The sequence below is a fragment of the Actinia tenebrosa genome, unplaced genomic scaffold (genome assembly GCF_029948245.1).
Source record: "Actinia tenebrosa isolate PJP-AT-01 unplaced genomic scaffold, QUT_ActTen_1.0 PGA_scaffold14__42_contigs__length_11649687, whole genome shotgun sequence".
In the NCBI taxonomy this organism is placed as follows: Eukaryota; Metazoa; Cnidaria; class Anthozoa; order Actiniaria; family Actiniidae; genus Actinia; species Actinia tenebrosa.
The window spans coordinates 9,626,008-9,651,341 of NW_028292574.1; the positions used below are offsets into that span (position 1 = coordinate 9,626,008).

General features: G+C 38.2%; 1 protein-coding gene and 1 long non-coding RNA gene across 4 annotated transcripts; one reads left to right on the forward strand and one right to left on the reverse strand.

The window, feature by feature from the left end:
• Positions 1-459: 459 nt before the first annotated feature.
• LOC116290534 (uncharacterized) lies at positions 460-25,232 on the reverse strand. 3 transcript variants are annotated; one of them, XM_031697586.2, is made up of 23 exons: positions 25,077-25,232; positions 19,080-19,331; positions 16,910-17,155; positions 16,021-16,104; positions 15,432-15,547; positions 14,733-14,984; positions 14,097-14,238; positions 13,491-13,576; positions 12,970-13,066; positions 11,274-11,627; positions 10,734-10,864; positions 9,961-10,219; positions 9,113-9,287; positions 7,999-8,897; positions 7,375-7,685; positions 6,715-7,006; positions 6,181-6,369; positions 5,307-5,803; positions 4,339-5,003; positions 3,318-3,736; positions 2,840-3,085; positions 2,319-2,630; positions 460-1,770 (listed from the first exon to the last, which is right to left on the reverse strand). In XM_031697586.2, the coding sequence occupies exons 1-23, from the start codon at positions 25,191-25,193 to the stop codon at positions 1,408-1,410; spliced, it is 6,504 nt and encodes a 2,167-aa protein (XP_031553446.2). In that variant the 5' UTR covers positions 25,194-25,232; the 3' UTR covers positions 460-1,407. The 3 variants fall into 3 exon arrangements, with proteins under 3 accessions (XP_031553446.2, XP_031553448.2, XP_031553447.2); XM_031697588.2 differs by lacking the exon at positions 25,077-25,232 and adding an exon at positions 21,394-21,536; XM_031697587.2 differs by lacking the exon at positions 25,077-25,232 and adding an exon at positions 19,470-19,759.
• LOC148911468 (uncharacterized) lies at positions 14,858-16,019 on the forward strand. The gene is made up of 2 exons (XR_016119658.1): positions 14,858-14,995; positions 15,369-16,019. It is a non-coding gene; the product is annotated as an uncharacterized LOC148911468 (long non-coding RNA).
• Positions 25,233-25,334: the final 102 nt, after the last annotated feature.

Below are 25,334 nucleotides of genomic sequence, written 5' to 3' on the forward strand. Positions count from 1 at the left end.
GCTTCCCACCCCTCCCCCCTTCGAGGAAAAAACGGGGGGGGGGGGGTGGGAAGGGGCTGTACACAGGCTATTGTTTCAGGGTTCAATCTGGGCGTTATCTGTTCCCTGACTTAGATCAGCCCCGAGGTTGTTTCACTCATTTTCAGGGTTCAATCTGTGCGTTATCCGTTCCCTGACTTAGATCAGCCCAGAGGTTGTTTCAGGGTTTAATCTGTGAGTTAGCCATGCCCTGACTTAGATCAGCCCAGAGGTTGTTTCAGGGTTCAATCTGTGAGTTAGCCACGTGCCCTGACTTAGATCAGCCCAGAGGTTGTTTCAGGGTTTCAATCTGTGAGTTAGCCGTGCCCTGACTTATATTTCACACATTCATGCTTAGGCCAGCGCAAAGAGGTTGTTTCATACAGAGTTTGCGCGATAAAATCTGAAGATTTTTCGAAGGTTTTAAGGACACCATGCACATTATTGTCTTCGATTTCACCTTTATTAGACACTCTTTAACATAAAAATTAACAATTCTCATAAAACCATCGCTAAAATAAATACTAAAGCCCTAAAATAAAAAGAGATAGAACACAATACTCCTAAATTATAATAAAAACTACAAAAAAAAACGAGCAAAATCATGAACGTATGGATTGAAATATATTAAGAGTATATGAGTAGAACAAAGATCAAATCCTAAATCACTCTGAAAAATCTACTAATCTACAATTATATTATCGACTAGAAACGTCATATTTCCTAATATGGTTTTGTTATCCTAATATGGTCATCCACATGCCTTATATGGAGAAGACTGTCGAACTCTATTTTCGTATCTCACTCTTGTAATAAAAACTGTTCTCTTTAGCCTCGTCCCCAGGCTACTCATTGTTAGCTCTCCCAAATCAAAAAATGGGAGATTGAGACACATGCGTGGCGTCAGGCTGTATAGTAAATACACAAGAGAACGTACCCTCGTCCCCAGGCTACTCTCTTCGCTCTTCAGCATGACGTCACGCATGTGTCTCTCAGTGGCTCAGAAGCGTCCGCCATTTTGGATTTGGAAGAGTTATGCACCAACTGAAGATTAAAACTTAAAATCCACGGGACAAATAGATAAGTAGAATCCTAGACTTAGCTTTGTAGTATAGTATGCTGTAAGAAACGTTAAAAACTAAAATTATGGCATAGATACTTTGCAGGAATTCACAGTGAAGGAAGGTTAAGTTGAAGGAGAAAACGCCAAAATGCAGTTATCAAATTTTCAAGAATTTCATTATTTTGTTGCCCAACTTCATCTTTACTAGGAATTTCTGCAAAGAGTTTCTAAAGTTTGTCTAGTCTCTGTGGATTGTTTCTGGTTGCGTATGTTTGCAAGATCAGTGGGAACGCTATCTATTTATAGTAAAAAGTTCATCTTTGAAGTTAGGATGCAGACTTCCTCGTCTTACGCAGTGGGCTGATTCCAGGCGTGAGCCTACGTGAGCCACCGCCAACAGTTCGTCTAAGAGGAGAGGCTGGAGTGCTTGTCACTCTCATTGGTGGAGAACCCGACTTGGTCCCTCGGGAAGGTGAGGAATAGCTCCCATCGACCATAGAGTCTTCAAGTTTTTGGGACTCTCGGTCGAGGACTTTGGGCTCATAGACTGTGTCTCGTGCTACGATGTTGAGAGAATCTTCAAGCTTACTGCGCAGGTCTTTGATCTCGTCTGATTTCTGTGCGGTGCGGGTCAGATAGGACTGTTTCTTCTGCAGCTCTTTGGACAGCTGATCCTTGAGAGTGGACACCTAGAAGACAAGAGAAACCTCGTAAGAAAATCTTTTCACCCAAAAGACAAAACAAGAATATCAACAAAACATTAGGTTAAAGGGCTATTTGGATGAAAATCCGTCAAAATTGGAAACTGATTATTCCTATTTGAAGTGATTTAACGATGAATATAGTTGACTTTCAAGAACTACTCGACCAAAAATTCTGCATTTTAAGCACATTGTCACCAAGGAATTTTGGTTCAAAAACTAAAAGAACAACAGGGTTGAGTAAAGGACGTCATTTACTCACAATTTGGATGCTACAATAATTGATAAATTTTCATATCGGTCGCTATAAGTTTAACCAAGTTTCAAGTCATTTCAATTTTCATCCAAGCGCCCCTTTAACTAGCCTGGTAACAGAAACCCTTTTTCGTCTTTCTATTTTCGTTTAATTTAAGCTTATGTTGTTATCGATCGTTACGAAAGATTTAACAAACCTCTGCCTGCACTCGGCGTTTTTTCGTTTCGTTAACGTCCTCAAGAACAATCTTTGAAAATAGCTTATGTTAAGTTAAATTTACCTGTTCTTCCAATCCTTTGATTCTCTGCTTATGAGCTCGTTCTCTAGCAATCTGTGTCTTTTCCAACTGACCCTGAGAAAGTCGCGATCTCTCAGACTCCATTTCCATTTCCTGACGATGTCGTGACGTCAATTCCACCAGCTTACGCGCATGCTCCTGCTCTACTTCCGCTAGCTGCTGATTGGCTGTTTGCAACTGTCTCTGAAGCTCATTGTTGTCTTGTTCAAAGGAAGCTGCTGAGCGGTCGAGGCGTTCGCGTTCGTCACGGAGTCTGGATGTCATCTCGTCGCTCTCCAACTTCTCGCGTTCGATCTAAAGGTACGAAACAGGACCGAAACAAGACATTGAGTAATCAGGGGATCTATGCGCAGTCAAGGGACAGAATGATAAAGGTATAGAAATTATTGGACCAATAGGGGAAGCAGATATATTCAAGTCAAAGCGTTAACAAGCGGACAGACAGATGCATACGACAGACAGCCAGGTAGAAAGACAGACAGACATCCAGTGCCAACACATACCTTATCAACAGTATTCCTAAGAGCCTTTTTATCCTTTTCCAGACGGACATGTGCTCGTTCCAATTCTCTTTTCTCCTGTTCAGCCGCAGCTAGACCGTGTTGAAACTTGGCCAAACGATCCTGCAGTTCGCGCTTCTCCTCTTGTAACTTCCCTATCCTCGCTACCAGTTCCTCCTCGGCTTCTTTCTGCTGACGTAGCATTTGTTGCAGCTGACGGATGGAGCCTTCGAGTTCCATTCTTCTCACCTACAGGATACAACGAAGGCAAGGGTGTTAGGTGCGTTCATTTATGCGTTCGTCTCACTTCGATGCAAAGGCGCTGCTACCTTTCAAGATGGCGCAGGGAACTGGAACTATTTCTTAATTCCAATTTAATTATGGATGAGAGCCATAGGGTTAATTCTCCTTTTAGCTAGTGGCTATTAAGCGCTACCCTCGTAAAACAAGGACGATTTTATCTTATATTTCAAGCCCTTACCTCAGAGTCAGCTTGATCATTCTTCATCTGTTGAATACGATCTTGCATGGCATTGTTTCTGGACTTCGCCTCTTGTTGGGCGCCCTTCAGCGCTTCAAGCCTCTCCTGCATCACACACCTGTCATGTTCACTGCTCGTCAACGCACGCTGCAACTGCTGCAGCTTCTCTTGTAGAGTCTGCGAGTTGTTGTTACTGTCGTTCAAAGACATGGACAGCTCAGTCACCTTCTCTCTGAATGCCTGCTCTTCTTCTTCAGTCTTGGCGAGAGCCAGAGTCAAACGGTCTACAGTCAATTGTAATGAGGTTGCGCGTGACTCAAGTTCTTGCTGTGCTTTCAGCATCTGGTCTAAGCGTTCACGGAGAGCCTGCTTTTCAGCTTCTTGTTCTGCGTTTTGCATTCGAAGCCTCTCAATATCACCTGAAAAATTCAATTCAGTAATATGAGATTTTGTTTTTTTATATATTAGTTCTACAGTCAACTCTCGCCTTGCGGACAACTCGATATTACGGACACCTTGCTATTACGGACAGGAGAAAAATCCCCGACAAAGAAATGACCGTAAAAAAGTTTCGCTATTGAGGATGCTCGCTATTACGGACATGAAGTGACGGTCCCGAGGGTGTCCGCTGTAACGAGAGTTGACTGTATTGGTCTTCTCATTCATGGTTACGACTCGGAAAAGAGCGAACCAGTTTTCTCAGTTAAATTAAAATATTGGTCCACAAACAATTACACAGTATCTGTTTTAAAAAAGTACTACAAAGGATTATCGTCCATCATCAGTTTAATGACGCTGGATATCGTCCGAAATATCTACTCAAGAAACTTCTAGTTATTCTCTTCGTTTATAAACTTTTAGTCCAAAGAAATATATTCACATACTTTTATTTTGTTATTCTATCTAATTGATTGAGCTTGTAGGACAGAAACGGTATCTAAATGGCGTCGGAACTATGAATTGGACTAGTGATTGTTATACGCAGAAGCCTTACTAATGATTAACTTATTCACTTACATACCTTCGATAGATCTCTTCTTGAGTTCAATCTTCGTCAAGCGAGATTCAGAGTTTTCGATCTGAGCCCTCATAGCCTCTTTCTCCTGGTCACTCCTAGCCTCGCTCTGCTGTAAGCCAGCAATCTTGTCCCTCAGTTGGCGTCTGTCAGCTTCAGCTTGAGCCAAGCTCGAGTCAAGAGCAGTTATCTTTTCATTCAGTCCTTTACGCTCTCGTTCCAGTCGCCTGATCGTCTCTTCCTGTAACATGAGAGCAGTCTGGGCACTACTCAAGCGGCCGTCGGCACCGCGTCGGTTTTCTTCGGCTTCTCCGAGTGATTTTTGGATCGTTTGCATTCTTTGGTCCGTGCGGGCGCGTTCTTCTTCCATCTCGCCTATTGCCTTCTGCAAAGCAGCTGCCCTGGTAACAGCCTCGTCGCGTTCTCTCTCGGTCTCCTTCATGTTCTGCGCGAAGTCCCGCAGAGCGACGCGAACCGTCTCGGGATCTATTTCACCAGACATGGACATGTCGCCAGTCCTGGATGGCGAAAGCTGACGAATGGGGGAGACAGATCGGCGTCCACCAGCGTCAGTATCGTCCAGGGTCTTCTCGGGTGATTTTGACCGGCTGCGACCGAAGCCAGTACGGCGCCTGGGGCTGGGACTGCGTGTTCTAGATGGTGATGGCGATCTACATTTAAAAAAAAAATTTTGTGCTGTAAGTATTTTGAAAAATAAGGCACTCGCGTCTCATATCTGCCGGCGAACTAAAATTTTAGCACACCACTATAAGCTCAATTTCTTTGGAGTGTTTTTAACTTCCTCGCCTTGAGGAATTTTCCTCCTTCCGTAAAAGCCAAGAAAAGGGTTGCGAGAGTCGTACTCATAAAATATTGAATGTCGTGGTAGTAAGTGAGCTTAAGTATGAGCGTTGTATATTCCCAATAAGTAAGAATGCGCCAAATCTTCAAATCACTAACACAAGTAACCCTACCTTCCATTCTCTCCTGGTGGTCTGATACCCAATGTCCTCCTAAGAGTAGAGTGCAGACTCGCCAGTTTGAATTCCAAATCATTCTTAACACCTTCCATACGAGAGAGTTGTGACTCCAACCCAGTAATCCTGCCCTCAGAACCACTCAACTTGAGCTTCAAATCACTATTATCCTGGTTACAGTTTTCTATAACATTCTCTAGATTCTTGACTTTCTCTAAGTTCTTCTGCTCACCACGTCTCGACTCTTCCAGAGCTGAGGTGAGGTCTTTTTCTCTTACGCGGTTGTCTTCTTCATACTCGGCCATCTTGCGATTCAATGTCTGGATCTCGCGTTTGGCGGCTTCTTTTTGTCCGTCGGTCTCGACGAGTTTTTGCTTGAGGTTGTAGTTATCGCGTCTCATCTCGTTCAACAAGTGTTCATCCTTGGCAAGTTGGTCTTTCAAGTCTGATATTTCTTTCTTACATTTTAAGCATTCACTATCGAGCATTTTGACCTGAAGTTAAAGAAAATGAAAAGAAATTAGTTGCAAAAAAGAAGAAGAAGAAGAAAAAAAAAACAGTGGATTTTTTTAAATAGAATAGAATGACTCTTAAATGAGTTGCTTATCCTTAATATTCAGAGAAAGAGAAAAGGTATCTCGTCCAATCAGAATTCTTTAAGTTTTCATAGTCACTGTCAAATGGCTTTTGTTTTGGACCAATCACAGGACAAACGAACGTGTCCCATCCAATCAGAATACTCGCACGAGGAAGTCATTTCAGAGTAACTTTGAAAGGGCTTCCTGTTTGAACCAATCAGAGAACGAAAGAACTTGTCAATGATAAAAAGACAGCAAGGTATCGCAATGAAAAAGCAAGTCTTTTAACTAACCTGGTTGTGTAACTGTTGTAGTTCTCTTCTGGCCTCGAGTCTTGCCTTCTCAACTTCCCTCAGGCTTCCTCTAAGGTCATTCACTTCCTTCTGAAGTCCGCTCTTGTTTTCTTCAAGGGAAGCGATTTTCTGGGTAGATTCGTCGAGGACACGTCTGAGGTTGGTCTTCTCGGACTCTGCCTTCTTGACCTGGGAAAACAAACACAAAAATAAAGTACATCATTTTAACGATAAAGCAAAGCAAGGGTTAGCCTCATTTCAGCCTCAATTTATCGTAAAATACCAACGGCAAAGCAAAACATGCACAACTTCAACAACACAAACACTTTGAAACTCCATGGACCTACACTGGAATGCATGAACATTCTACACAAAGTAAAGGCTTAAACTAAGCAAAAGAAAATTGGCGAAACTGGAGTGTTTGACTTGACGTGCGAGTCACAGGGTCAAGATTTGAGAATTCTGCAATTCAGAGGAATAAAATTATTTTCGTAGTAAGTTGTCTAAAGTTGTAGTTGAGTCAAACGTAGTTACCTTTCCTCTCAGTTCATTCGCTGTCTGCTGAACAGCCTCCTTCTCTCTTTCTTCGTCCTTCAGCTGTCGTTTCAAGTCAATGTTTTCTTTTCTGGAGACCTCTCTCGCCTCTTCACCATCGCGAATCTTACGATGAGCGTCAATCAGTTCTCTCCTAACACCATCACGCGCTTCCTCAGCCATCTTGAGTTGAAGTTTCAGTTCGCCGATTTCGCGGAGCGAGTTCTCTTTGGCTTTGGTTAAGTCTTTGATCTGGTTCTTAAGGTCTACTACTTCAGCTTGGTATCGTTTGCTGCGATGAGAAATGATCATCGAGGTAAATAACGTGGAAAAAATTGTCATAATTTTAATATCATGCAAAGCTTTGCATGGCTAAAACACTTGCGACGTTGCCGTGCCGTGACGTGGCCCAATTTGATTGGTCTAGTCACATGATCATATTCTCCATTGTGCTTTGATTTTGTATACTTAATGTCACACGGAGTCTCCTAAGTAACAAAACTCGTATGGGCAGCAAACAAGGTGTCACGACCCGCTTCAAATGGCTTCCACATAGCACCAATCAGAAAGCTCGAAAAACCTACTACAGCCAATCAAAATGCTTCAAAAAGAAACCCCTTCAGAGTCACATTTCTATACATTTTTCTTTTTGTTACTTACTTCATATCCTCAAGCTTCGAACGCGTGTTTCTAAGCTCATCCTGAGTCCGTGTTATGGCAGATTTGTCTTGCTCAGCACGGCTGAATGCTTCGCGTTTAATGCGATCAATCTCAACCCCAGCGTTATCTCTCTCGTTCTGAATCTTTCCAATCTTCTCAACGAGTAAAGCTTTCTCGTTGGCCGCTCTGTGTAGCTCTTCTTGCTTCTCGTTCTCTGCCATAAGAAGTTGGTCGTCTCGTTCTTTTTGGACAAGAGCAACTTCGTTCATGAGCGCGTACTTCTCTTTCTCCATTCTCTTTTGCATCTCATCCTGGAAAATAAAAAATAAAAAAAGTCAGCACTGATATAGATTCAATTAGAAATTAATGGAAAACTTAATGTCAACTTCTGAATAGCACCCGCAGAATCGTACAATTTGATTCGTAAAACCAGTGTTTACGTGACATTGGCGTAAAATACGACGTTTTCAAGGGCACGTGCCTATGGAATGTCATGGAAACGCATTGATTGACATCCACCAAAACCTACATACTTCGTCGCGACGAAGATTCTTCGAGGCACGACTATAAATGTAACTTCTAGATTCCATAGAAAAGTAACAAAAAAGTATGAGAGATTTGTACCTTCTCGTTCTTCAAGATGTTGATAGCTTCCTCCTTCTCCTGGTTAGCCTGCAGAAGAGCGCTTTCCTTTTCTCTCTTCAATCTATCACTTTCTTCCTCGTGTTTCTGTTCAAGTCTCTTGACAGCTACTTCTCCATCACGCTGCGTCTGGTTCAACTTCTGCTCTAGGAGTTCTTTATCCTTTTGAAGCTTCGCTTCCTCGATCTCTTTTTCCTTTCTCACTCGCTGCAGATCGACAGTTAGCGCTTCTTTAGCGAGAAGAAGATCTTGGTTCTCAGCTTCTAAAGCTTCTTTGCGGGATTCCAACTTGGTGGCGGTTTGCTGGAGTTCATAGAGAGCGTTTTCGAGAGATTCCTTCTCGCTCTTCAGGCTGGCATTGCTCTCAGCAAGCGCACGGTTATCTCGCTCAGCAGCATTGACAGCGACTGACAGACTTGACTTCTCTCTTGTGAGCTCTTCCTTCTCTTTAGCCAGACGAACAACATTAGTGCTCTGTCGTTCAACTTCTCGTCTCGTCTGTATCAGCTCATCGTGCAAGTTATCTCTCTCGCGTGAGACTTGATTCAAGGCATCGCCAAGCTCCGCTCTCTCTCGGTTCGAGGTGATAAGCTCTTGTTCAAGCTTCTCGCGACCACTTTCTTGGAGGCTTAGGTTTTGGTCAAGCGTGCTTTTTTCCGTATCCAGTTCGACTTTTTCTTGCTCTACACGGATCAGCTCCTGTCGGATGCTGTGTTTTTCTGCTTCAATGTCTCGCTTCTCTTGTGAGATGGCGTTTTTATCAGACTCCATCTGCTTGATAATCTTGTTGAGTTCAAGCTTGTCTTGACCAAGTCCTTCGTTGAGGGACTGAAGCTTGACCAGAGCATCTCGAAGAGCAATCTCCTCTGATTTCATCTTACCTACAAAATGTTAGAGAGGGTTCTAAGCTTTTGGCTACAAGGATATTTAACAGACATCAATGTTATCAGAAACTGAAACAACTAAAGCACCTACAACTCACAGATCAAACCCTGGAGTAACGTCTGGGCTGATCTAACTCAGGGCACGGCTAACTCACAGATTGAACCCTGAAACAACCTCTGGGCTGATCTAAGTCAGGGCATTATTTTCTTACCTATTTCGAGCTCAAGTTCAGCTCGTTGTACTTCTGACTTGGACAGTACATCAGCCAAGTGTCCCTTCTCTTGGTCAAGGACTTCCTTGTCAAGGAGAGCACGGGAGAGCTGTTCCTTCAGGTTTACAATCTCTTCCTTCAAAGATGACTGTTTGTTTTCGAGCTGCTCCATGACCTTAAAAATAAAGAACAATATATCTTATATTAACTCTGTTTCTTCAGGCTCATCACCCGTAATGTGAAGAAGAGATAACTAGCTAAAAACTAGTATGAGCTGCGTCGGTGTTTCTAATGTAACAGTAATGATAAAAGGGTAAATTTTACACCGTGAAAAGATGAAAAAATCTGTAATGTGGCAAGGTTTAGCTATTCCACCGAGTTCGGTCAAGAATGCGATTCAAAAATTCGAGTTTGTTTGAGGCGTTTCTCTCTTCCTTGCCACGAGGGTTTTTCTCCAGGTTTTTCAGTTTTCCTCCCTCCGTAAAAATCAACGAATTGAAATTTGTATGCATAGAATACTGTGCTTGTTTCTCTCTTCCTTGCCACGAGACTTTTCTTCCAGGTTTTTCTAGTTTTCCTTCTTCCGTAAAAATCTCATCAACGTTTGAGCTTAGAGTTTCGCAAAGAATATTGGATGAAGTGGTAGTGTGTGTGAGCGAAAGGAAGACAAATTAGACGTATGAGCTCAGAGCTTCGCAAAGAATATTGAATGAAGTGGTAGTGTGTGTGAGCGAAAGTGAGACAAATTTGAATTATCGTTTTATCATTTTCATAACGAAGAGCATTCACTGGATTCATTTTTCCATTTTCCATCGATGTAGTTGTGTTTTCTTCCTTCATTTTCTTACCTGTTGACTTCTTGCCACTTCTTTCGAAAGTCTTTCCTTTTCTCTTTCCAAATCTTCCTTATCGTCTTCAAGGTTATCTCTTTGTCTTTGCAGCTCGTTGTTCGCAGCCTGGAGCTTTTCATTTTCCACAGTCATGCCTTCAATCTGTTCAGTCATCGATAAGCGAAACTTCTCAAGATTTTGCTTCTCAGTTGAGAGGACGTCTGAGTTTGCCTTGAATCTTTCTCGATCTTGTGCTGCTTCGCCAAGCTTCTGTTTACTATTAAGGAAAGAAATGTTTTAATATAGCTTTAATCAGAAGGTCCAAATTCACGGAATATTCTACTCCTACCCTTGGACATGTGCTCCAATTAATGTTACCCTCCCATACCTTAAGCATTCTACCTCTACCCTTGAATCATGTGTTCCAATTGATGTACCCTCCCATACCTTAAGCAGGGAATATTCTACCCCTAACCCTTGAGTCATGTGTTCCAATTGATGTACCCTCACATACCTTAAGCAGGGAATATTCTTCCCCTAACCCTTGAGTCATGTGTTCCAATTGATGTACCCATCCCATACCTTAAGAATGGAATATTCTACCCCTACCCTTGGTCATGTGCTTCAATTGATTTAAACCTCCCATACCTTAAGAATGGAATATTCTATCCCTACCCTTGGTCATGTGCTCAAATTGATGTAACCCTCCCATACCTTAAGAATGGAATATTCTTCCCCTACCCTTGCTCATGTCCTCAAATTTACAATTACGCCTATCTTTATCTACTTACACTGCATCCACTTCATCTCTTGCAGATGTAAGCGCCTTCTCGAGTCTTTTTCGTTCATTTTCACTGTCGTCCAGTTGTTTCTTGGAAGCAGTTGCAGCCTCACGTGCAGCTTCTGCTCGTGACTTGAGTTCCTGATTAAAACATACCAAAAAAATGATAAGTAAAAACAAGACCTTACTCACTTTACCATGAAGTCAAGGAATTGAGGATGGCATAGTGGTAATGCAATCGCCTATGATGGTGATGGTAATGGTGATGATGGTGTGATGATGATGACAATGATGGTGATGATGATGGTGATAATGATGGTGATGATGATGGTGATGGTGATAGTAATGGTGATGATGGTGTGATGGTGATGATGATAATGATGGTGATAGTGATGGTGATGATGATGATGGTGATAATGATGGTGATAGTGATGGATGGTGATGGTGATAATGATGGTGATAATGATGGTGATAGTGATGGATGGTGATGGTGATGATGATAATGATGGTGATGACAATGACAAGCTAGGATTGGAAACAAAGATCTTACCTGGACTTGAAGGTTGCGTTTATGGATGCATGACTGCACGGTAGCAAGAACATTGTCTGACATGGCGGGTGATCGTGCCCGAGTTGGTGAAACAGAACGCAAGCGTGATCCCCGAGAAGGTGACACAGATCGTCGGACTCCGGCGTCTTCTTCTTCAATCATGCTTTCTGTCAGATCCTCGATATCAGGTCCAGGAGATCCAAGCAAGCGGGCTGTGGATTCTGCATCGTGTTTGACTACAGTCACCAGCTCGCGGAGAGTGTTGTTGAGCATGTCTGCTTCTTCACGCACAGCTGCTATTCCTGCCTCACTCTGGGTTTCCCATTCCTCTGTCTGCCTAGCAAAACCGCTTTCCTAAGGTAATGAGATGAAAATAAGATATTACCATCATTGTTACAACCAACACCATCATTATCACCATCACCACTACCATTATCTTTACCACTACCAACATCACCATCATCATCATCACCACCACCATTATCTTTACCACTACCAACATCACCATCATCATCATCACCACCACCATTATCTTTACCACTACCAACATCACCATCACCATCATCACCATCATCATCACCATCATTATCACTACCACTACCAACATCACCATCACCATCATCATTATCATCACCACCACCATTATCTTTACCACTACCAACATCACCATCACCATCATCATTATCATCACCATCATCATCACCACCACCACCAACTTCATGAACATCCCAACCACTACCAATAACTCTACCATAATCAGCATTGGTCATCACCATTCTCGTCACCAACATCATTAACAACACCAATATCATCATCATCATCAGCAGCAGCAGTGACAACAATCAACGGCACAAGCAATAAAGGCAATTATGTCAGCAGTTACCATTAAAGCAGTAAAAGAAATCTCTGAAAATTCTTCATCAATTTTCTTTATTCATCATAATTTATAAATAATTTACATTTTGATTTTGATAACTATAATCATGATTATCTGATAATGGAATAAATGAATAATCTTTATGAGCCATTTGTTTGTTACTTATTTCAAAATAATTGATACTAAACTCTTATAATTTAATATTCATCTAATAGACCTTTTTCGAATTCCAAATTACTGCTGTGTTTCTTGATTACAGACTCGTTTGCACAGGGTTAGCCTCGAGTTTGTGCAGAATATTCATGTGTTCCAGTCAAGGTTCGTCGAGTTTCAAAATGCTTGTATTGTTGAAATTGTGCATTCTTTACTTTTCTGTTGGTATTTGTGAATATTTAAACACTGATACGAGGCTAACCCTGTGTAAATGAGTCTGTGATCAAGGAACACAGCGGTAATTTGGAATTCGAAACTGGTCTATTGTCATAATCATTGTTTCACAATCGTTTCAAATAATTTTAATTTTCTTATTTTTTATATTTTATTGAAAAAATTAATAAAAGCTAGAGCGAAGGCATTTAACCCGTCAAATAAAAAATACTAGTCAACGTGTAATAGTCAAAAAGACACAAAAGAAAACAATGGAATTAGGGTCTACTAAAGTGTATTAGTCTAATATCTATTGCACGGGTTAAATGCCTTCACTCTAATATATTTCCTTGGATTAACACAGAATAAATCATGTATTCTTCCTATTTCACTATCAATTTATACCATTTAATCAATAATATTGCATCAATGTTGTTGGAATCAAAATCTTACCGTGCTTCTCAGTTGCTTGCGAGTGTGTTCAAGTTCTTGGTACTTTTCGTCCAATTGAGCTTCGAGCTTCTCCTTCATGTCAGAAAGGGTTTCAAGCCTAGTTGAAAATAATAAATTGCGAATTTAAGGAAAAAGTGCTATTGCGGGATTATTAGCAGAAACAACAGCTCTCATTGTCATGCTATTTATGGCTTTCAGCCAATGAATTCAGAGCAAACATAGCAAAGGAAATGGTGGCATATGTTACTATGGTGGTGTCAATCATCGCTGTGTAGTTCAAGCCTGCGGATGCCTGTTCTAGCCTCAACTAGGCACATGAGTTGAGTTTGTTTGATGTTCTGTTCTCTCCCTTGCTACAAGATGGCTGGGGTACTCCGATTTTTCTCCCTCCACAAAAATCAACAGGTGAGTTGAGTGGTGTTTATATATTAGTATTGCGTGGGGAGCAAACCTCACGAAGGAGCCCCATATAGGTTCAGTAGCAGTTAAAATATACATAAAATATACGACACAATACTTACTTCGATGTCAGGTTAGCCTTCTCGTTCTCATATTTACTCTGCAGTTGCATGTGTTCATTAACTTTGTCACGTAACTGCTCCTCAGCCTAAATAGACAAACCACGGGAAAGATTTTAAAAAGATTGGAAAACTTTAAGTGTAACATAGGCAAAGCTAAAATAACGACTGGTCAGTAGATGGTTATAATTACTAGCCAAAATTAGTTTTAGCTCGGTCATACCTCATTTGTTGCTCAATTTTACTGGTCAAAATAACCAGTAAGGAGCAAAGATTCGACAAGACAACAGGGGTGGATCCAGGATTTTGTTCAGGGAGGGGTGCTGCGCACAAAATTAACCCAGGGAGGGGTGGACCCTTAGAATCAAAGGGAAAAAACAGTTTTGGTTGTCTTCGAAGTAGGGACACAAAGAGGACCCAGGAACCTTCCCTGGATCTGCCCCTGAGACAAGTTCCAATTCTGGCCGACATTGTCCAATGACTTGCCACTATTTCAGCCATGATAGAATACTTAAATTTAGCTACACGACACTCACACTAATAACTAATATATTATCCCGTTTATTATCCGACATTTATCCTACATGATATTTGGATGAGATTTCCTACCTTTTGCCTTCTGGATCGTTCTTCCTCAAGAGCTGCTTGGGTTGTCTGATCCATGCCACGGAGGTTTTTGTCGAGGTCCATGCAGGCTCCTTGAACAACACGGACAGACTTGTTGACATCAGCACGCACCATAGACAGGTCCCTAATTAAAAGATACTTAAATTTTAGTACAGAAAACATGGGGTTATGGCTATCTATATTATATCAATGTTAGTGTTGTACCAAAACTTTATCTTCTTTGACAAGTAAAAAAAAAAACACACACACACACACAAATAAGCTAAAAAGCGTACTAAAAAGTTAGAGGAGCTAATGCTTAACAGTAATATAGTTTGGTTACAAAGTAAAGTAAAGGAAGTATGGGTGGGTGACAGCACTCGACTCTCACCAATGCAACCCAGGTTTTAATCTAACAACTGGACAAGTTCAGTATCAAACACAAATAGAGTTGGTTAATGGTTCTTTCCAGTTCTTTTAGGGTTTTTCTCCAGCTTCTCATTAGGTTTTCCTCTCTCCATAAAAACCAACTTCTTAATTCAAATTTGATCATGGAAGGAGGGCCACAGGTTTGTCAGCCACTGGCTATTAAATGCTGCCATTGAAAAACAACGGCAATTTTATTTATTTTGCACTAACCTTTGAGTGGCAGATTTCATTTCATTAAACTGACGTCTAAAGCCATTCAGTGTCTTCCACAGCTCCATAAGCCGAGCGTGTTCATTTGTGAAGTACGCCTGTTCTTCTTCATCTCTGTTGTCCAGCTCCTCTCTTGCCTTATTCCAGTCAGATGTCAGCTTCTGAATCTCAAGCGACAGCTGCTGATTGGCTGCGGTGGCCTGGTCAAGTTGTTCACGGATCATATTATTCACGTGTTGAAGGCTAGCACTCCTGTTGTGATGGTAAGAAAAGCCATTATTAATATCATAATAAAATTAATATTATTGTATACCTAAAACCATGTTCATTGATTGTTCATTTACTATGCTTACGACTTGATTAAGAAATGAAATAGCTTAGAGAAATAAGTTTTGCTGTTAAAAGTAGATCGTTGTTGGCGGCAACAGCATAAAGTTTATTACAGTGTAACAACCTTATGCCATTGCCCCTAACAACTTATATTGTAAATTTTTGATGACAGGACTTATGTCTCTAAATTACCCCTTTTCTGACTTGTCTTGAGCTCAAGTAACAAGCATGTACTTAGAAGCTGATCTTCCTGAAAGCAAACAGTTTACTCTTAACCCCCTCTCTCTATCACTGCTCTGTTTTAAGGTTATTCAAAGCCAAAACTACCAGGGAGCTATTAGCAGGAAGCTATTGAAAGAAGATAAATACCTTTGCTGTTCTTCTTCCAGTCTAATGAGAGCATTTTCAAGATCACTGCTTGCTTCTTCTTCAGACTCCTTCAGCCGTGCCTCTTTCTCTTTCAAACTATCTGACACATTCTTCAACTGTGGAATATAAATGTTTTAAATTGGTATTTAACACTAGGTGTCTGAATGTGATGTGAAGGGCCTCACTGAAAATGTGAGCCCCCTGGATATAAACATTATTATTATTATTATTATTCTCTGCCATTACAAAACTATAAAATGGTCTGACAGTGTGCAAGACTTTGCTAAAAGCCTGCAAGACAAGACCTTTTATTGGCAATAACACCAGCTGTTTGAATCTTAACTCCATTAAAAAACTATGAAAAGGTCTGACCGTGCAAGACTTTGCTGTAGCCTGCAAGACATATAACCTTTTATTGGCAATAGTTCTTCAGTCTAAAGTTTATATACAATTGAAAAAAAAGGGACTCTTTAGATCCATAGTTCTTAAAAGCATAATTTATTCTTCTGTTAAGATATATGAATATTTCATCAGGAGATACTGACTTTTGTGAATATAACCAAAGAACAATAAATTTGAATCAAGTTACCTCTTTTCTGGCAAGTTCTTCAGCACTACTCTTCTCACTCATACTGTTCTCCAGTTCACCACATTTTCTCTTGTATTGCAATACCTGATATATAAATTAAATGGTTAATATTCAAAGAAAAAGATTAAGTATGACATACATTTGACTAAAATATACAGAAAAATTGAAATATCTTTGTTCCAAGTTTATGTTTGACTTGATGCAATGTAGTATTTGTATGCAAAAAAAAAAAAAAAAATCAAGTCAAACTCTAAATCATGGTTTTAGCATCAGATTGGATTTATTACTTCATGGTGGACGGAAAGCCTAACAAATTTTGCAGCCAGCTTGATAAAACTACCAATAGGTCAAATTAGAATTATAAGTCGATCTTTGAGGAGGAAAGAAAAATGCATGGTCATTCAAGCAAATTTGAGAAACATCTTTTGGAATCGAAAGATTTTCTAAATCCTCATAAAATCCTCTAAATCTCCATTCTTCGGATAAATGAAACAGTCTTCACTTTAAACTTAGATTTTTGGACAAACATGCTTGGTCATCACATTTTGAACAAAATATTGAAGAAAAAACATTTTTTATGTAAAACAAACATATCCACAGTTGCTCCAAATTGGTCATATATATATATAATTGTTAAATAAGCCTAAAGCGAGATGACATTTTACCCCCTGTCTCTAGACCATAATCCTTTTCACACTGCTTTTGTTCTTTAATTATGACTATTGTTCCTGTATTCTCTGAGTCAAAAATTTTAATATGAAAGAATTTTAAAAACTATCATGGTATAGAGTTGGGGGTAAAACGTCATCTCGCTTCAGGCTAAGTTATTGTACATCATTTTGTAGTATGCCATATACAATATACATACAAAAATTGCTCAAAATCATACCTTTTGTTGGAGTTTCTGTATCAGTTGTGCCTGTCTCTGCTGTCCATCTTGATATGCCTGTAACTTTCTCTTGTAATTTGAGTGTTCTTCCTCAAGTTTGCTCTTCAGGTAGGCAACCTGCTGTACCAAATTGCTACCCTCTGATGTGGGACTACCCATGACGCTGTCAGCTACTGATGGAGATATCGCAGTATATTTGCTGGGGGATGCTTCAGGGCTTCCACCTCCCTTTATGTGTTGTTCAAGCTATAGTAAATAGAAAACAGTTGTAGGATTTAGTTTTTAAGTTTACTTGTGTTTAATTCTTGATTGTGAGTGGAGTTTGTTTGATGTGTTGTTCTCTCCCTTGCCATAAGCAAGCACAAGTTTGCACAAGCATCCAAATTTTGATACTTGTGCATGTATGTGTGCTTATATATCTTCGTGTTTCTTTTGTAGTGAAAACAAAACTTTTGTTTAGGTTCATGGTATCTGCTCCATGCACTGCTAGTGAAAACCACTCTGGCTTAATAATAATCAACATGTGAGTTAAATGTTGTGTGTTGTTGCATATGTATTGGTAGTAAGTGTGGAGAATGGAAGAGCCCCTCGAGCATCATATACATCATCTAGGTGTGATAGTTTTAAGATATAAGTTTAAGTTTTAAACCTAGAAACTACAGGCTTTCTCAGGGGATTTAGTCAATGAAATTCAGCCATATTTTTAGCCTGGATTGGATTAAGATCTAGAATAAATCTGTTATGCTTTCTTAGGGGATTTAGTCAATGGAATTCAGCAATATTTTTATAGCCTGGATTGGATTAAGATATAGCATAAATCTGTTATGAAAAACTTTTGCAGCCTTAACCATAAACCTCTTCCTATACTCTTCATCTATTATAGAACACAGACTATTTTTGTTCATTATTGACCACAAAGATAAACACTTTTAAAAGCTTTCAATGAATAAATTAGTTGCCAGAGAAGACAATGTAGTCTATCACCCAAGAGAGAAAACTTAAAAAACAAGAAAAATTGTTATATTCAGGATGTCATATGTTTAGATCCTTCAAAAATAAGATTCTAAAATTTTAATTTCTTTTGTGCTGGAAGTGTGCTGGAACTTCATACAAGAGTGAAATTTTCTTTTTTAAAAATCTATTTTTTTCTTGTATCAGGAAGTGGTTTCTAATAACACTCTCATTGATTATTTAAAATTTATGAAGAAAATTAGAATGGACATATTTCTTCTGAAAATATTTGTTTTTGAAATTAAATTTATTTGAGGGAAAATGACATTTGTATTCAAATGACAAAACAATAATGGAAATGCAACAATAATTAACAAAAGTTAATAAATATTATTTATAAGTAAAAAACATAATTAGAAGTGGCAACATTGACAAGTATGGAAAGTAGAAATTGATAAAATTTATCGTGCTTGGCTGAAATCAGAAATGATTATATTTTTTGTTAAGTATGGGAATATATAATGAAATTGAATCATTTATGTACTTCTAAGATTATGAATGTGTTTCAACTTCCTCTTGGTAACAATGAGATGTTCAAAGATTTTGTAGTTACGAAAGAATTTAGTATAATTGACCTCACACAAATTGTATCAAATTGAAGAAATGTTACCCTTAAATACAAAGTGTTTCAACCTACTTCTTTTAATAAGGTACACATATATATTTTTGTCCTAATCTCAAGATAGGAATACATGTTTAATCCCAGATATATCTAGCCTTTAGGATTGCTTCAGTTGTTTGCTTACTTGTCAAGGGGTATTTACATGAGGATAAAATATTCAAAATTCTAGCGTCTCTCTATCTTTTCCAACGAGGAATGAGACATTTATTATTTTTCTTGAAAGATTTCAAAGATCAAAAACAAAAATTTGTGGGAAGTCTGTCAAACACCCATGCAAATATAAACATTCCCAAAGTTTTTTTTGGGTGTTTTTTTTTTAAATTTAACTTTATGAATCGTATTTTTTGAGCGATTGTAATCTCAAGTTGCGATACTAGATATATGTATTGAAGAACATTGCGAAATATTGCAATCGTTTCTGACCTTCTAGATAACCTTATCTACTCAAGTTTAGAATAGAGTATATAGTAGCTTATATCTCAAGCACAAGCCATTTCGTAGAAATCTTTACCCCAAAACTTTTATAAAAATACTCACTCTTTCACTAACAGCCATGTATTTAGACCCAATTTCATCTCTCTCGGCTCGAGTGGCTGCTAAAAGATCTTCTAGTCGGCTTACTTCAGACTGCAGCATGCGAGAGTCGTCTCCAAGACCACCATAAGATGGAGATGTGCCCGCCATTTTGGGATCAGGCGAGATGGATTTGTTCACAATATCGCGTATTTTAGTCGGAACTGTGGGGCTTTTGGTGCCTGGATCACCGTTCAGATGTTGTTCTTCTAATTTCTGCAAGAAATACAGCAATCGGTGTTAATAATAAGGAACTATTTAGGAGTTTTTGAGAGTTAACAGTTCGTTTTCTCTCCACATGTGTTGTTGTCAAGTTCGATATTTTTGAGCGTTTCAAAATGAAACTCTACGAACCTTGATTACTGAACTTAGACCAGGTTCTGAAGAGGAATCGTAAGGTGAGCCTCTAAGATAACTCATTTTTGCATAATACTTCTTCCTCGATGCCGGCCACTCAAGCTTTCGTTTCAACAACCTTTTACACACAGGTCTCCCGCGATTCTTTGTTCGAATTCAGCTGTTTCGTCTTGCCGAGCTACCTTAATTATTCTGACTTCTCAACCGAAATTATTATTTTTTAAATGACTCTTAATTGGACAGAATTTGGAAGCAGTTTGTTATGTCTTTGGTCTTACAGAGCCTCCTTTGACCTAGATCCTCTAAAATAGTATACGATAATGAATAGTCTATGCAGAGACGCGACGCCATGAGATGGATGGACGTTGCTATAGAAACAGGACGCTTGGTCATGTTCAATTAGTGTAAATTGAAGCCGACAAAAATAAACAAAACTAAACAAGGCTTTTGTTGCACACAAATTTCTATTGTAAAACGATTTACTCTTATTACTCATTAGTCGAATGCACTCGTATTCTTTGGCTCAAATTCTGAATTTTTTTCTGCGTTTTTCATCTAAAAAATACGAGCTTCCTAAATATTGGAGCCCTACTGTTAGCTCTTCTAATGTGTATTTATTCATGTTATTGCTAAGCCGTCTTTTACAAGGCTAACTTGAGTTATGATTTGACAGATAGCTTGCAAATACAACGATATATTATATCTAGGAATTCCAGTGTTGTCAAAACGAGAGAGAAATTTGAAACAGAACGACAAAGTTTCAAAAGATACGATACTGTCTCTTTGACTGATGTGTTCAATGGACAATATTGGAAATTATTATTACGACCACTACAGCATAATTCACACCAAAGCACACAAAATGAACTAAAAAGCGCAATTCCCAGGAGAATTTTATAAGTTAAATACACTGATTTAACAAAAATTATTGCGAAATTTAAAGCATATCTTTAGTAAAATATAGCAAATGAGACTTATTGTTAAAACAAGACATGCAAAGAAATTCATTAATCTGTTAACCTCTAATTTATATCCAAGTGGCGTAAGAAGCTTTTTTGTTCTAAACTGAACTTGACAGCTGTTTAAGATTCTAATTCGAACATCAAAATGCGGTCAAACGCGAAAAATATTATTTCAGAAATTCAAATCTACTTAAAAAAGTATCCAAGAAAATTTGTTTTTTACAAGCCTTTGGTATTTGTGAAAGAAAAAATTGCGTGTGGAAGCCATTTATGAGCAGAAAAGCCAGAAAAGCCAGAAAACTGCAGGGAAGCCTTTTAATTGCAGCAATCAAAGCATTCCAGACGGAAGCCAATAAAGTGCCTTGTGTTGCAGATTTCGAAAGAGTCAAGTAATTGACAGAAAGTAAGCCAGATTAATGCAAAAGTTTTAAACAAAATGCTTTTTCTTCTTCTTTGCATTAATAAAGAAATATTGGCCTAATTTTACCTCAGCTGAGTTTTTATTTTGAATGGTCTAATTAGCATCGAAGATCGAACCCTTTGCTCTAATTTGCCCCTAAAAATCTTGTTTTAGGGCCGGACAGTATTAACAAAAGGGATTATATTGTAATCCTTTGGCATACAGTTGTGGATGAAAAACGGCGCAGTCAAATGTAAAGGTGAAAAAAATGATAGCTTGGCGATAAACTGATGTTATTCGAGGCTTAGCCAGCTTTCTGGGTAAAGTTCAACAGTCTAGGAAAGGGCGTCACATGAATTTATTAGAAAAATTCAACCCAATTGCTTTTAGGTTTAATGGCGAAAAAGATCAAGTATGTATAAATCTAACAAACTTCCTCTTAAGCTTCCCGTTCGCATTTTTAGCGATGAATAAATCTCTAAGCCGTTTCAATCTCAGGTCGGCTTCGGGAAGTTTTTCTACTCTGTAAAATATGATAATATTTGGCATCAAAACTTACCTATAGTTAAAAGACGTAAAAAGTAGAAAAAGAACTCTGTCCTACTCCCCGTCTTGCTTGCGCTCTTGATCCAGCTCAGCTGATTTTCGAGTTCGTTGATCGTTTACAAACAGAGCAAACGCTTAAAGTTCAGTCAACAAAGCGTTACCTCTGATTGGTCAGTTCGTGAGCTTTTGAAAGTATCGAGGTACAACGGAGTACAAGGCTAGCTCAAATCCAGTTCTATTTCAAGCTTTGATTTGGCAAACACACGCGACTCGATATCGTCATGGAGACGAACGATTTGGTAGCTTTTCTCATCGCGTTATGAAATTATTTTTCATGAAAAAAGTCCTTAGTTTATAGCTTTATTGATAACCCTGCGTGTGCTTGGTGTACTCCGCGACTCTTCACTTATCAAGACGCATAAACTCTGCACAAAAGTGGTTAGGATTGAAAATTAAACATCTCTTTGGCCTTGCGATAAGGAAAAAGTAGCTTGCCTATGCTAGAAAATTAACTGATTTTTTGTTGATTTACTAAATTGCTATCGTTGAACTAACAAGAGCCTTGTGCAGCTTATGTTTATGATGGCAAAAACTTATGAAAACTTGTTCACGGTTTGCTGGCTTGGGACCTGATGTCGCTGAGAAGCAGCTTTATAGTTTAGTTTCACCTATTATTTATGACATTTATGATGGAGTGAAGACTAAATTCTAACTTTTTATGCAGTCGTGCAAGTCACTAGACATATTTCACTGCATGGCTCCCCCAAGCTTTTCTTATTAAAGCTAACATAACTTACATTAACTTTTATGACCAAAGATTTCCAAAGCCTGTTATGGCTCGACTAAATTAAATCAGTTCATGCATTGGTAAAATGGTTATTTTTCTTTCAGTAAAAAAGTTGCAAAAATAAGAGCTTCTGTGAGAGGAGTGTACAATCGTTCACATCAGCAAAATAAAGACACACTTCTGATCTTTGTTGCTCAAAACTAATTTACTCCAAAATTACCTCAACAGTGATTTACAAGATCGATAACGTATTCTTTAGTACTTTGTTTAATTTTCTTTATTTTTGGTAGGATGCTGCGGACGTGGTATTTTTCCGGATTTAGCAGCTTTTTCCGGTTTGCTTGCAGTTGAAAGGTTTAGCTTAAGAAGTCAAAAATTCACTTTAAAAATGTTGAATTTTTTATTGTGTCAGTGTAGGGCATTGTACTGTAAGCATGGCTGAGCATACTAAATTAAGTCCTGGATTAACTATGAAAGGCTGTGGTGATAATAAGATCAATATAGATAATTATATAATCACCCCCAGCACAACCAGGAGTCTTCGGCTTGATTGTCATGACAACTGTCTATAAACAAATGGCTGCACTTTTTGACTTCTAGTCGGTTTTAAACATTAACATAAAAAACATTCAGTAGAAATAAGATTTAATTTCCTTCGAAAAATTTTAAAGTAAGTCTTTGTGAGATTTTATTAAAAAACAAAGGCTTGTTTTTATGCAAAATTTGTGAATGTTTTTCTTTAAAAACTGGATGAATGAGTCCTGATCGAAGCACTATTGAGGTAAAACGTTATATTGAATACCATTAACTCTCAATACCACACTTAACTTCTCTAAAAAATGTCAACATTGAAGCCTCATAATTCATTTTAATAACATGAAAAAACGATTCTACATTTGACAGGTCCTGGTGTTTTTGTTTTGAAAAAGTAAATCTCTTTGGCTTTAAGTAATTTTTGTCTTTCATACATGATTGACAGCAAATTAAAATGATAAAATATCATTTCAAAACAAAAACAGAGAAACATCTTTTTCCCCAGTTAATTTTTAGAACGTTTGTGCAAATTTCTGTAGAAGGAATATTAATAATTCCATATATTTTAAATCTAGCCATGCTTAGTAGGATATATTCTAGTGCAAAGGTAGGGGGTATTAAATATTAACACCATAATAACGAAAGCTCCATGCAGTGTTTCACTGCAAAAACATTAACAACTAGCATTAAAACTAAATGCAAAATTTAATTGTCCAACAACAATTTATTTTAAAGCAACAAAAAATTCATGAGTTTTTTCCTTGCACAAAATTTTCAACCCAATTTTAGTTGTAACTTTTTTCGACTTTGGTTTGAAAATTTAACTTGAAACTTTATAATTATGCCCAACAAAACGTTGTTTCTAAAGGCCACAAAAAATGCAGGAATATTTATTTTTCGTACCTTGCACTTAATTTTTTTTCAACCTATTTTGGTTATAATTTTTTTCAACTTTAACTTACAAATTAAATTGGAAATTTTATCTGCAGGTGGATTATAATTGCGAATAGCAAAGACAGGTTAATGAATTGAATAAAGTTAATGATAAAGTCTATAAATAATTTCAAAATGAGCCGCAGAAAATTCATAACTATTGATCAACTTTTTATTTTCTTTTTTTCTTTAATAATTTTCTTGGGGTTTTCTTCCAAGAACTGGTGAACTTATGAATAATTACAAAATAAAACGTTAAAAATTCATAACTATTTATTAACTCTTCTTGTTTTTAACTCTTTTTGTGTTTTCTTCCAAGAACACTGATGAACACTTCAATTTTTAACTACTTCAAAAATACATTGACTCTCTCTTACACACACAAAAAAAATTCCAACGAGTTTATCGAAATACTTCGCTTCCTGCTGGCAGATTCTTTTTTTCGCTGGAATTAACGGTATTTCCCCTCGAATGCTGATCCCCAGCCAAAGGAAAAGAAAAGAAGACTTTTCAGTCAGCAGGAAAGGTACTTTACTGAGCTCAAACGAGTGCCTGCTAAGCAAATCTTTTTTGCTCACACATAAATTATGCAAACCCTTGGAAACCAGTTGATATTTCAGAGGTGAAAAATTTGACCAAGCCAGGCTAAAATAGGTCAAATCTCCACCAAAAAAAATACTACAGTCTTGTGCTAAAACGCAAGCTTTTTCTTTGCGACAAAATTCGTAGAAAAACTGAAATACCAATAACATTTACTTTTAGAATTGCAAAGTTTTGAACAGTTAGGAATTGAGCGGATCAATAGTAATATGTAGAAAAAAATTTCGATTGAATTTCTTTAAAAAAACTGCAAATAAAATGAAATGAATACAGACTGTGATTTGAGATATTAAGTATATGAATGCGTACTTAAAATGTCTGAAATATACTTCTTAGTTTGTCATGATGCACCATCGCCGTAATCGCCATTTTTTTGCTTGGTAAAGTTGCGCAACTTATGTCTAACAAGCCTAAGTTGTACAGCTTTCTTGTGCACCGTGTCGGACTGCAGATGAAGTCGAATTGAAACTCCGTTCCCACGCAATGTCTACAGAAAGTGGAATCTGCATGAATATGTAATCAATAACGAGTTTGTTTTTACAACAAAGTACACAGAGATATCAATACTACGGGCGACTGGAACAGTTATGCAAAGTGAAACTTTGCAAAAGTTTTTTAAACCAGTGGTAAATTTTATTTCCCACTTTTAAAAGCGTGCGCATTTGGAGGGTGTTGTCAAAATTCCTTTCTAAAGTTTTCTAAGTTTTTTTCATACGAGCTACGTTTTAAAACTCAGCGTCTTTCTCTGCACAGGGCTTAATAATTTAGCTCTTAAGCTCTACTATCAGTAAGACAGAGTCTTTTTGATGCTAAAAGAATTCAAAGTTCTCTCGTAAGCTTACCCTGATGTTTCGTCCCAAAGACTGATATCCAATATCTTCATCATCAGATTTCCCTTCGTTTCCATACTTATCAAAGTCCATGTCAGTAAACATGGAAAGAGTAGGCGAGTCGTCCATGATCGTACCCTCTTCTGAGCAAGAACTGACAGACGTTAGGATCTTTGATTACTTTAAATCCCTCTATAAAGGACGCTATAAATTCTAGTCTGTTATTGGCCGAGATCTCCAATGTTTGTTGACGATTATGAATGTAATCAA